Source organism: Camellia sinensis, chromosome 14, assembly GCF_055761805.1.
Source record: "Camellia sinensis isolate YWXY chromosome 14, ASM5576180v1, whole genome shotgun sequence".
Classification (NCBI taxonomy): domain Eukaryota; kingdom Viridiplantae; phylum Streptophyta; class Magnoliopsida; order Ericales; family Theaceae; genus Camellia; species Camellia sinensis.
In genome coordinates this window covers 62,259,666-62,273,624 of record NC_138974.1, presented here as the reverse complement: position 1 = coordinate 62,273,624, position 13,959 = coordinate 62,259,666, and the positions used below count along the sequence as shown (strand labels likewise).

General features: G+C 40.5%; 1 protein-coding gene across 1 annotated transcript; it reads right to left on the bottom strand.

Moving 5' to 3' along the window:
* Positions 1 to 11,289: 11,289 nt before the first annotated feature.
* LOC145808016 (asparagine synthetase [glutamine-hydrolyzing] 1-like) lies at positions 11,290 to 13,474 on the bottom strand (the record flags this gene model as incomplete). Its single annotated transcript, XM_082907337.1, has 6 exons — positions 11,290 to 11,509; positions 11,698 to 11,859; positions 12,346 to 12,536; positions 12,624 to 12,765; positions 13,007 to 13,102; positions 13,301 to 13,474. Coding segments are annotated over 6 exons (867 nt in total), but the record flags the coding sequence as incomplete, so codon positions are not given.
* Between the last annotated feature and the right edge of the window lie 485 nt (positions 13,475 to 13,959).

Sequence of the window (13,959 nt, the reverse complement as noted above, 5' to 3'; positions counted from 1 at the left end):
AGCAAGCTATGACTACTGAATTGCAGGCTTTAGCCAAAACTCATACTTGGGACATTGTTGATTTTCCTCCTGGCAAGTCTGCCATTGGCTGCAAATGGGTATACAAAATCAAGACTTGTTCTGATGGATATATTGAGCGCTACAAAGCCCGCCTTGTTGCCAAAGGCTTTAACCAAGAATATGGTATTAACTATGAAGAGACCTTTGCTCATGTTGCTCGTCTCACCTCTGTTCGCAGCTTGATTGCTGTTTCTACCTCCGGCCAATGGGATCTTTATCAACTGGACGTAATCAATGTTTTTCTTAATGGTGTTCTTCTCGAGGAGGTCTACATGCAAACTCCCCCTGGGTCTACTTATCCACCTCATAAAGTCTGCAAACTTCAGCGTGCCTTATACGGTCTCAAACAAGCTCCACGCGCTTGGTTTGCCAAGTTCAGCTCTACTATTCATGACTGTGGTTTCACCTCCAGCTCTTATAATACTGCTCTTTTTATCCGGAAAACAGCTCAAGGGACCACCCTGCTTTTACTTTATGTGGATGACATGATTATCACCGGTGATGATATCGATGGTATTCTTCGCCTTAAACAGTTTCTTAGCCATCATTTCGAGATGAAAGACCTTGGTCCTCTCAGCTATTTCTTGGGTCTTGAAATCTTCCATGATTCTACGGGTTCTTTTATCTCTCAGGCTAAGTATACCTCTGATCTTCTCACCCGTGCTGGTCTTACGGATTGCAAGATTGCCTCCACTCCCCTCGAGCCTCAGAGTCATGTTACACCCCTTGATGGCACTCTTCTCTCTGATGCTACCCTATATCGTCAGCTGGTTGGCAGTCTTGTCTATCTCACTGTTACTCGTCCTGATATTGCCTATGCCGTTCATATTGTCAGCCAGTTTATGTCGGCTCCTCGTACCCCTCATTATGCTGCCTTAGTTCGTATCCTTCAGTATCTCAAAGGCACCATGTTTCATGGTCTTCATTATTCCGTCCGCTCCTCTCTCCAACTTCGTGCTTTTTCTGATGCTGATTGGGCTGGAGATCTTACTGACCGCCGGTTTACTACTGTAACAACCCTCGTTACTGTTTACCGAATAACCGTCGATTACCGTTAAACTGGACTGATTATGACTGATGATTGAACTGATTAAAAGTACTGAACCGACTGACTGAAATTGAAACTAAATTAGCCAAGTATATCTATTGTGTTGCATATTCTATCTGTTTGATTGATTAATTATCTGTTCATGTCTTTGTGTTTAAACCGCTAATTGAAGGCCTTATCGACGGCCGAATTAGAAACCGATTGGTGTCCTATGATCGTCATAATTAATGTGATTTTATGGTATAATTATTTGAAAACTGATTAGGTATGATTAAATTAGATTAAATATTGATAAAATACAGAGTTGGCCTTAATTACAACCTTGCCCTTGAGTGGGCCACTACCTATACACTTTTGAGTTCGTTACACTTGAGCCAAAAACGTTTACCTCAGCCTTCTTCCTTGCCTTGCCGACTAGAGAGAGAGACTAGAGGAGAGAATTGAGTTCATTTTGTTGAATTGGCTTGAATTGCTTGGTGTATTGCTTGCTAATTGAAGTGTGGATTGCTAAATTGAACCCCTAGACTTGCATTCAAGGAACTTAGGTATGAATTTCACCTTCTCATTCTTGTGTTTGAACTAATTCTTGCATGGTCCATGTTAAATTGTAGAGCTAAGTCATGTTTTAGTTCATACATGTTGATATAGAGCATAATTCATGCTTGCATGTGTTCTTGGTTGAATTTGGAGTTGAGTTCATGGCAAAATGGTGCATGCATGTCCATAATTTTGTAATGGTCCATGTTTTCAACTTGTTTTTGGATCAATTGGCTCCTTAGAGCATCAAATTGGAGCTTCAAAATGGTTTGAATTCATGCATGTTTGCATGTTCATCTTGTGCTTGAAAAATGGTTTAAATTGAGTTTGAATTAAACGCCCTTGGGCTTTGATTTCTTAAAATTGAGCTTTGAAACATGTTATTCTATGTGTTTATAAATGTTTTCCAGAAAATGGGCCCAAGAGGATCGGTTTTGATGCATTTGAATGTGAGTTTGAGCTTGGAGGTGCAATCTGGAATTCCCAGATTCTGCACTTCCGCTCGAGCGGGGGAAGTGCCGCTCGAGCGTGGAATCCGAGCATCCAGTATCTCTGCACTGTTTTACAGTCCGCTCGAGCGGAGGATTGGGCGCTCGAGCGGAGTCATGTCTCAAGCTCGAGCGGGCGTCGAGCGGAGATTTCACCCATTCAGTACTTTTACAGTACGCTCGAGCGGGAAAGTTAACGCTCGAGCGTGTACCTTTGTCGCATGACCGCTCGAGCGGGGAAACCTGCGCTCGAGCGGGACTCTGTTTTTCTGAAAATTCTGAAACTGTTTTCTGATCACATCTTTGCATCCTCATCCCATTCTAGGCATTCTTAGACCTAGTTTAGGGTATCTTGTTGAGGATATAGATGTAGAGCACACCGAGGCATTAGGGATTAAATTATGATCTTTCCCAGCTGTGTAGCTTAGTGTGTTCAATCTGTTAACTGTGTAGGGTTGGCGACTGGGGAGACGCGCTCTAGCATACTGTAGCCCAAACTCTGTGAGTAACAACTGTGTAAAGATATGTTCAAAATGATTATCTTCTGAACAATTGAACTACACTGCTTTCTGAACTGTTACTGTTAATTGAATGAATGCATGTCCTCTATTCTGAACTGTATTGTGGCATCCTTAGCAACTACTGTTACTGACTGTTACTGTTACAGAGATCTCTGTCGGTTCCCTCGTAGAACCACTATTGTTTACTGATTGATGGCCATCATTACTGTTCGGTCTTTAAGACCTACTGTTTACTACTATGCTAATGGATGTACCACATATGATTGAATAACTGTTCTGACTGAAAGACTGATGTACTGTTTAATGAACTGATTTCATTACTATAAGGACATTTCATTCTTAACCTCCTTACACATTATGTTGTTCACTGGGCTTTAGCTCACTGTTTATACATATATGTAGGTGCTCAGCCACCAGATCGGAGCTAGGAGCGTGGGTTAAACTCCAGTTTTGTCAAGCCAGCCTATGTGCCTCACTGCGAGGTTCCGAGCCTATCGTGTTAAGGCTTAGGGGTGTTTTACAATTCCCCCTTCTGTACCGTCTACTGTTCTGTATAGACTGAATGTTTACTGTACTGTTATCAAGGGATTAGGTCCCTGAACTGTGTGACTGTAAATTATTGTATAGACTGTACTGTTTATATGTATGAATGCATGAAAAATCTTTTTGGCATGCAGACTGTCACAGCTCAATGGACATTATTTATTTACTGTATTGGCTTCCGCCAGGCCCTGTACTCTGTTTTATTATTCTACTGTTCTGCAGGCCTTCGGTAATCTCGGATTACTGGCCGGTTACGGTGCTAAACCCATAGGGCCGGGTTTGGGTCGTGACAGAGTGGTATCAGAGCGATACTTACCACGAGTTATACCGCACACACGTGTCCAAATGAGCTATAGAGTGTCCTAGAAAAGTAATTAGGGCATCTCATGAACTTGAAAAGTGTGTGGCTATGTTATGACTGAATACATGTTGATGTGATAACTGTCTAAATATGCAACTGTTTATGTTACAATTTATAACTGTTATAACTGCTTATAGTGAAATGGACAATGCAAATGAACCTGAATCCTCATCTACTGAGGCAAGAATGGAAAGAATGATGGAACTGATAACCGCTAGACTTGAACAACAACAGAACCAACAGCCCTCACCTCCTCCTCCTCCTCCGGTACAGCCGGAACCTAATGCGAATGTGAATGATGGGGATATTATTGCTCTCACCCATAAATTCAGCAAGATGAAACCGCCATCCTTTCAGGGAGGACTGGAACCGCTAAAGGCTGAAGCTTGGGTGATTGAAACAGAAAAACTATTTGAAGTGTTTCCGTGCTCAGAAGCGAATAAAGTATTGTTAGCTACCTTCACCCTACAAGAAGAAGCTAGAAGGTGGTGGATGCTTATCCGTAATGAAAATACAGTTATGACTTGGGCTCAGTTCAAAGGAGCCTTCTTTGAAAAATATTTCCCTCAGTGTGTTAGGGATAGAAAAGTGACTGAATTTGAACAGCTGAAGCAGGGCACAATGTCCGTTGCGGAATATGAGACGAAATTCACCGAGCTTGCTAGATATGCACCGCATATGGTGGATACTGAATATAAGAAGGCCAGGAAGTTTGAAGGCGGCCTTAATGTTGCAATTCTCGACAGAATCAATGTTTTGAAGCTACCGAACTATGTAAATGTTCTTGACCGAGCCTTGATGGCTGAATCAAACATTGAAGCACTGAAAACTGAAACACCAACGTCGGAATGGCGTAGTAAGAGGCAGGGTTTCAAATTCAAGAAAGGCAAGCACAACCCAGCCAACAAGAAACAGAATACGGGGCCGACAACTAGCCCCAGCCAAGGGAGTGGTTTCATACCACCCTGTTCTGAGTGTGGCAAGAAGCACAAATGGGTCTGCTACAAAATATCTGGAGCCTGCTACAGGTGTGGCAAGGTGGGCCACATGGTTAAAGACTGCCCCTCTGCGCCACAAGCCAGTAGTAAAGCTGCACCAAGCGCAGCAGCATCAACTGTAGCACCAAAGCCTAACCCCAAAGCTACCGGGAAAGAGCCCATGAGGCAGGGTAGAGTGTTCGCCCTAGTACCGGGAGACGTGCAAAATACTGAAACCGTTGTGTCAGGTATCCTCTCTATTTGTACACAAAACGCATATGTATTGATTGATTCGGGGTCTACACATTCTTATGTATCGCATGCTTTCTCACGGAAATTGAATAGACCCTTAGAACCCATGAACTATCTGCTAGCCGTATCATCACCCATAGGAGGATCCATGACATGTGCTTATATGTACCCCGCATGTGAAATCATTGTTGGGGGTATGCATCTGTTTATTGATTTACTACCATTGAACATTGATCATTTTGATGTAATATTGGGGATGGATTGGTTACAAAAATATCATGCCACTGTTGATAGTGTGACCAAGCAAGTTGTTTTCCGTCCACCTGGTTTGCCTGAATTCGTGTTTAATGGGAGTGGAGTAGTACCTCCTCCGTATTTGATTTCGTCGGTGAAAGCTGTTAAATTAATTAGAAAGGGGTGCAAAGGATATCTGTGTTCTGTGTTGACTGTGTCTACTGACGATAGTGTTAAAACTGATGTGAATTGCATTCCTATAGTCAGGGAATTGCCAGATGTATTTCCAGATGATCTGCTAGGGGATTTGATTGACAGGGAGATTGAATTTACCGTTAATGTGATTCCGGGTACACAGCCGATATCGAAAGCTCCTTACAGAATGGCTCCAACTGAACTGAAAGAATTGAAAGTGCAACTGCAGGAACTGCTGGATAAGAAGTTTATCAGGCCTAGCACTTCACCGTGGGGCGCTCCTGTTTTGTTTGTAAAGAAGAAAGATGGCTCATTGAGATTGTGTATAGATTACCGTGAACTGAACAAGGTAACTGTGAAAAATAAATACCCATTACCGCGCATTGATGGCTTATTTGATCAGTTACAGGGTGCTCAAGTGTTTTCTAAGATCGATCTCAGATCGGGATATCATCAACTGAAGGTTAAACCGGAAGACATTGATAAAACTGCTTTTAGAACAAGGTATGGCCATTATGAATTTTTAGTTATGCCATTCGGAGTCACGAATGCCCCTGCTGCATTTATGGACCTTATGAACAGAATTTTTAAACCATACCTTGACAATTTTATTGTTGTATTTATTGATGACATATTGATTTACTCCAAGAGCATAGAAGAACATGAATATCACCTGAAACTTGCCCTACAAACCTTAAGAGAACAGAAACTGTATGCTAAACTGTCTAAATGTGAATTTTGGCTTGACCATGTTATGTTTTTGGGGCATGTTGTTAGCAAAGATGGAATTTCTGTTGATCCGCAGAAAATTGAAGCTGTAGTGAACTGGCCTAGACCAACAAACGTGACTGAAGTCCGAAGCTTTTTGGGATTGGCTGGATATTACAGAAGATTTGTCAAAGATTTCTCCAAGATTTCTTTACCGTTGACTCAACTGACACAAAAGGGGACATCATTTGACTGGACTGACCAAAGAGAATCTGCTTTCCAGGAGTTGAAAACTCGATTAGTGACTGCACCGGTTCTTACCTTACCTTCAGGTACGGATGGTTATACTGTACTTAGTGATGCTTCTCATAAGGGTTTGGGATGTGTTTTAATGCAGAATGGGAGAGTTATTGCTTATGCTTCCCGACAGTTGAGACCGCATGAAAAGAACTACCCGACCCATGATCTGGAACTTGCTGCAGTAGTATTTGCACTGAAAATCTGGCGTCACTATCTGTACGGGGTGACATGTGAAGTATATACCGACCACAAGAGTTTAAAATATTTCTTCACACAGAAAGAACTAAATATGAGACAGCGGAGATGGCTAGAACTGATTAAAGACTATGACCTGCAGATTTTGTACCATCCGGGAAAAGCCAATACCGTTGCCGATGCATTGAGTCGGAAATCAATTGGAAACGTAGCATGTTTGCTTATCGGACAGAAAGAGTTGCTTGGTGACCTTGAAAAATCTGAAATCGAAATTGTTTTGCGAGAACAAGGTGGAACCTTAGCTGCTATTTCTGCCCAACCGGCACAGATTGAAGAGCTTAAAGAGAAACAACAACTGGATGACTTCTTGAAGAAGATCATCGAAGAAAGAGAATCTAAACCGAGACCGGGATTCAAATTTGAGAACAATGTACTGAAATTTCATGAAAGACTGTGTGTACCAAATGATACTGAACTGAAAAGAAGAGTTCTGCAAGAAGGCCACAATTCGAAATTGTCTATCCACCCGGGGAATACGAAAATGTACCAAGATCTGAAACAGAATTTCTGGTGGCCGGGGATGAAGAAAGAAATTGCCGACTTTGTGTCCAAATGTCTTCATTGCCAACAGGTCAAAGCTGAACATCAACGACCTGCCGGATTATTGCAACCCCTACCCATACCAGAGTGGAAATGGGAGCATATCACGATGGATTTTATCGTTGGGTTACCTCGTTCCAGAAAAGGTATGGATTCAATTTGGGTTATTGTTGATAGACTAACCAAATCTGCTCACTTCTTACCTGTCAAGACAATCTATAATGCGGACAAATTGGCTATTATCTATATTGATGAAATTGTGAGACTGCATGGAGTGCCTGTGTCTATTGTTTCTGACAGGGATTCGAAGTTTACATCGAGGTTTTGGCAAAGTCTACAGATCGCATTGGGTACTGAATTGAGGCTGAGTAGTGCCTACCATCCTCAGACAGATGGACAGTCAGAAAGGACCATCCAAACTCTGGAGGATTTACTGAGAATGTGTGTCCTTGATTTTCAGGGAGATTGGGAGAGTCATCTACCATTAGTTGAATTCGCCTACAACAACAGCTACCATTCGAGTATTGGTATGACGCCTTTCGAGGCATTGTATGGCAGAAAGTGTAGATCTCCGATTTACTGGGCAGAAGTTAGAGATGGGCCTTTGCTTGGGCCCGAGATTGTTTATGAAACCACTGAGAAAGTGAAACTGATACAGCAGAGACTGAAAACTGCACAGAGTAGACAGAAAAGTTATGCAGATGCCAGAAGACGGGACAGAGAGTATGAAGTAGGTGATCACGTTTTTGTGAAAGTGACACCAATGAAGGGCCAGACTCGTTTTGGAGTCAAGGGCAAGTTAGCGCCGAGATACGTCGGACCGTATGAGATTATTGAGAAAATTAATCCGGTGGCGTATCAAGTTGCGCTCCCTCCTGAAATGGAGCATATGCATAATATTTTCCACATTTCGATGTTAAGAGATTATCTCCGGGATCCCTTCCATGTAATAGAGCCTACCTACGTAGTGTTGAGTGATGACTACACTTACGAGGAACGGCGTATACAGATTGTAAACAGACGGATCAAGAAACTGAGAAACAAAGAGATCCCGCTAGTGAAAGTTGACTGGCAGAACCATGGTGGCGTGTATGCCACTTGGGAAAGGGAAGATGACATGGCCAAAAGATATCCTGAACTGTTTCCACTGAATCCTGTTTTCTTCCAGAATGAAGGTAACTCGAGTTTAGAGGACTAAACTCTTTATAAGGAGGGGAGACTGTAATAACCCTCGTTACTGTTTACCGAATAACCGCCGATTACCGTTAAACTGGACTGATTATGACTGATGATTGAACTGATTAAAAGTACTGAACCGACTGACTGAAATTGAAACTGAATTAGCCGAGTATATCTATTGTGTTGCATATTCTATCTGTTTGATTGATTAATTATCTGTTCATGTCTTTGTGTTTAAACCGCTAATTGAAGGCCTTATCGACGGCCGAATTAGAAACCGATTGGTGTCCTATGATCGTCATAATTAATGTGATTTTATGGTATAATTATTTGAAAACTGATTAGGTATGATTAAATTAGATTAAATATTGATAAAATACAGAGTTGGCCTTAATTACAACCTTGCCCTTGAGTGGGCCACTACCTATACACTTTTGAGTTCGTTACACTTGAGCCAAAAACGTTTACCTCAGCCTTCTTCCTTGCCTTGCCGACTAGAGAGAGAGACTAGAGGAGAGAATTGAGTTCATTTTGTTGAATTGGCTTGAATTGCTTGGTGTATTGCTTGCTAATTGATGTGTGGATTGCTAAATTGAACCCCTAGACTTGCATTCAAGGAACTTAGGTATGAATTTCACCTTCTCATTCTTGTGTTTGAACTAATTCTTGCATGGTCCATGTTAAATTGTAGAGCTAAGTCATGTTTTAGTTCATACATGTTGATATAGAGCATAATTCATGCTTGCATGTGTTCTTGGTTGAATTTGGAGTTGAGTTCATGGCAAAATGGTGCATGCATGTCCATAATTTTGTAATGGTCCATGTTTTCAACTTGTTTTTGGATCAATTGGCTCCTTAGAGCATCAAATTGGAGCTTCAAAATGGTTTGAATTCATGCATGTTTGCATGTTCATCTTGTGCTTGAAAAATGGTTTAAATTGAGTTTGAATTAAACACCCTTGGGCTTTGATTTCTTAAAATTGAGCTTTGAAACATGTTATTCTATGTGTTTATAAATGTTTTCCAGAAAATGGGCCCAAGAGGATCGATTTTGATGCATTTGAATGTGAGTTTGAGCTTGGAGGTGCAATCTGGAATTCCCAGATTCTGCACTTCCGCTCGAGCGGGGGAAGTGCCGCTCGAGCGTGGAATCCGAGCATTCAGTATCTCTGCACTGTTTTACAGTCCGCTCGAGCGGAGGATTGGGCGCTCGAGCGGAGTCATGTCTCAAGCTCGAGCGGGCATCGAGCGGAGATTTCACCCATCCAGTACTTTTACAGTACGCTCGAGCGGGAAAGTTGACGCTCGAGCGTGTACCTTTGTCGCATGACCGCTCGAGCGGGGAAACCTGCGCTCGAGCGGGACTCTATTTTTCTGAAAATTCTGAAACTGTTTTCTGATCACATCTTTGCATCCTCATCCCATTCTAGGCATTCTTAGACCTAGTTTAGGGTATCTTGTTGAGGATATAGATGTAGAGCACACCGAGGCATTAGGGATTAAATTATGATCTTTCCCAGCTGTGTAGCTTAGTGTGTTCAATCTGTTAACTGTGTAGGGTTGGCGACTGGGGAGGCGCGCTCTAGCATACTGTAGCCCAAACTCTGTGAGTAACAACTGTGTAAAGATATGTTCAAAATGATTATCTTCTGAACAATTGAACTGCACTGCTTTCTGAACTGTTACTGTTAATTGAATGAATGTATGTCCTCTATTCTGAACTGTATTGTGGCATCCTTAGCAACTACTGTTACTGACTGTTACTGTTACAGAGATCTCTGTCGGTTCCCTCGTGGAACCACTACTGTTTACTGATTGATGGCCATCATTACTGTTCGGTCTTTAAGACCTACTGTTTACTACTATGCTAATGGATGTACCACATATGATTGAATAACTGTTCTGACTGAAAGACTGATGTACTGTTTAATGAACTGATTTCATTACTATAAGGACATTTCATTCTTAACCTCCTTACACATTATGTTGCTCACTGGGCTTTAGCTCACTGTTTATATATATATGTAGGTGCTCAGCCACCAGATCGGAGCTAGGAGCGTGGGTTAAACTCCAGTTTTGTCAAGCCAGCCTATGTGCCTCACTGCGAGGTTCCGAGCCTATCGTGTTAAGGCTTAGGGGTGTTTTACAATTCCCCCTTCTGTACCGTCTACTGTTCTGTATAGACTGAATGTTTACTGTACTGTTATCAAGGGATTAGGTCCCTAAACTGTGTAACTGTAAATTATTGTATAGACTGTACTGTTTGTATGTATGAATGCATGAAAATTCTTTTTGGCATGCAGACTGTCACAGCTCAATGGACATTATTTATTTACTGTATTGGCTTCCGCCAGGCCCTGTACTCTGTTTTATTATTCTACTGTTCTGCAGGCCTTCGGTAATCTCGGATTACTGGCCGGTTACGGTGCTAAACCCATAGGGCCAGGTTTGGGTCGTGACAACTACTGGGTTCTGCTTTTTTCTGGGTGATTCTCTTATTTCTTGGTGAAGCAAGAAACAATCTCTTACTGCTCGTTTCAGTACTGAGGCCGAATACCGTGCTCTTGCTGATACTACTCAGGAGCTTCTCTGGCTTCGTTGGCTTCTTGCTGATCTGGGTGTTACCTCATCTGGTGCTACTGACCTCTTTTGTGACAATCACAGTGCTCTTCAAATTGCTCACAATGATATTTTTCATGATCGCACCAAGCACATTCAGATTGACTGTCAGTTTATTCGTCAACACGTTACTCGTGGTACTGTCCATCTCCATCCGATCTCTTCTGTTGATCAACCTGCTGATATCTTCACCAAAGCTTATTCTCCTGGCCGCTTCATTGAACTTGTCTCCAAACTCCAGTTGGTCGATGTTTTTCCACCTTGAGTTTGAGGGGGGTTGTTAATATATAATGTAATATCTAATGTATATAGTATAATGTATAATGTAATAGTATATTATAAGATAAAACATAGAAAGCATAGGGCATAGGATTCCCTTCTTCTTTCGGTTGTAAAGAATAAACACCACTCACACACTTTCATTATTCTGTCAAACACCACTTACACACCTTCATTATTATGTCTTCTCCTTTCGGTGCTTGCTCTATAAATAAACATCACTCTTGTAACCAACTGATATAACAATTACAACATTAATTCAGATATCTTATATATCTCACATTATTATTATTATTTTGAGATTGGGAAGTTTAATTTTTGTATCCATATACCTGTACAGTGAAGTGAAACTCATGGTGAATGGTACCTAAATAGTCTGCAACTTCTTTTGCGGCCTTCAAATCTGGTGAACCCTGCAAACCAAATACAGAGAATGGTTCGAGGGTAATGTAGATGAAAACTACAGCATTTCTAGTTGCACAGAACCAATCATAGAATCGGTCACAGAAATTCTAGCATTGTGAGTGTACTGTGATTGGGCTCTGTGTACATATATATATATATATATATATATATTTTTTTATAGAAACTCAGTAGTCACCTCAAGGCCAACACAGAAGGAATGGAGTTGGGGTCCCCATTGCTTGGCAGCTTTGGTGCCGGCCAAGTGGCGGGAGGTGATGGAAGCCACCAAGGATGAATCTAGGCCTCCAGATAGCAGAACTCCAAAGGGTACATCGGTCATTAGCCTTTTAATCACAGCCTGCAAATTTTGCAGCCAACTCATAAGCCATTTTCTCTTCAAACTACCCTGCTTTTAAAACTAATTTCTAGTCTAATTAGGTTCTATAATTGGGTAAATTACACTTTACCCCTTTTATGTTTCCACTTTGACCTTTTATATTTCAAAATTTTTTCAGTTTACTCCTAAAACTAATTTTTGTTCAAAATTAGACTGAAAATTCCATAATAACTGTCTCATAATTTAAAAAAAATATATCATATTGGAGCTTAAGTTTATGTTAGATATGTGAATTATATATAATAAAATATTTTTATACCACGTGACTGTTCATGTATCATTTTCTGTATAATTTTTAACAAAAATTATCTTTAAGAATAAATTAGGAAAAAACTTGAAATGTGAAGGATCAAAATGAGAAAAAAAAAATTTTAAGGGCCGAAGTGAAAAAGTGACCAAACATAAAGAAGACATGTAATTTATCCTTCTATAATTTGTAAGTCTCACATTTTCAAGAGCAACCCTTAATGCAATTGGATCGTATAGGGTTGATGGAATGGCCTCAGAGAACCAGGGAGGGTTGTACCATCTTCGGAGTGCGCCTTCTTTGCTCGAGTACAAGTGACCGGGTGGAAAGGCCTCAAAATGTTCACAGTCATCATTCAAGCCTTTCAGTTCAGAGGAAATCCAAATTGATCCTGAAAACAAGGACACAAAAATCAAAAAAAAAAACAGGACAATTTCAATGTCTCAAATTAGTTAATGATTGAATTATGACAAATTACCATCCAGTCCCCATCCAATATAGAGGGAAGTGATCCCAATGCCGTCACGGGCAGCGATGAAGTTGTTGTTGCGGGTATCTAGTAACACAAATGAAAACATTCCATCCAACATGTCCACAAACTCTTCTCCATACTCTTCATACTAATGAAATGAGATTGAATGTGACACTGTTAGCTCAGATAGCTAGCTGTTAAATCAAGAACTAAATGAAATACTTTCAACCCTTTTTGGTTCCTAGGAAACAGAACAAAAAATTTCTAGGAAAATGAGAAAGTAACACAGTGTGACATTTTTTATGGTAGTTCTTGAATTTTTTGATTGTGTAAGTTGGCATTGTTGTAAACAGTATGAAGAATTGCTATGGTAATGAGAGAGTACGGACCAAATGTGAGATAACCTCACAATCACTACCAGTCCGAAACTTGTGCTTAGGCAAACACTTGCGCAGTTCCTCGTGGTTGTATATCTCTCCATTCACCTGTTTTCAATAAACATCCTCCTCCAAATCAAAATTTGCCTAAATTTTAGACAACTCAAAAGAAAAACTCAATATAGTAACAGATAACTCCCTAACTTGAGGGTGCCCCGGATTAATTGAAGTTTTTAACACTAGTAAAATAAAAATTTGAAATTTCCAAAATAAGTTGAAAGTAGAGTAGGAAAGTAGCAGAGAGACCGTGACAACAATCTTATTGTCTTCATTGAAGAGAGGTTGATCACCGGAAGCTGGATCAACGATTGCTAGACGTTGATGTGCCAAGTAGAAGTCCCCGTGATGATATAGCCCACTCCAGTCTGGCCCACGATGCTTCAATCTAACAACAATCACCAATTCCAAACAACAGCAACATAATTAACTTCAATTTTTAAATGTGCAAATTGTGCAACTTTCTTTTTTTTGGATCGTCAATTTAGCAACTTGTTTGATACACCCACAACTCGTTTCTTGCACAACAAGACCTGAAATTCCATCATATGTTTGTGCTCATAAATAAATAAATTCACAAATATGTGTAGAATCGTGTAGATCAGATTCATCACAAGTGTACATCATGTTTAATTCTACATTCGTACTTTAATTTTTATTTTTTTTAATACATAAGGTTAAAAAGAAAAATAAAAAAATTGAATAATAAATCCCAACCATTTGGTCGAAATTTTGGTTGAAAGGGATCAATCTATCAAGGTTTTACATCCCGTAGGCTGTGTTTGATAGGAGAATTTGATGAGGAAAATGAAAAGGAAGAGAGAAATAAAAAGAAAAATAGAATGAATTGATAGGATTCAAATTGCTTGTTTGGTTGAGTTGAGAAATGAAGAAAGAAAAGAATCTAA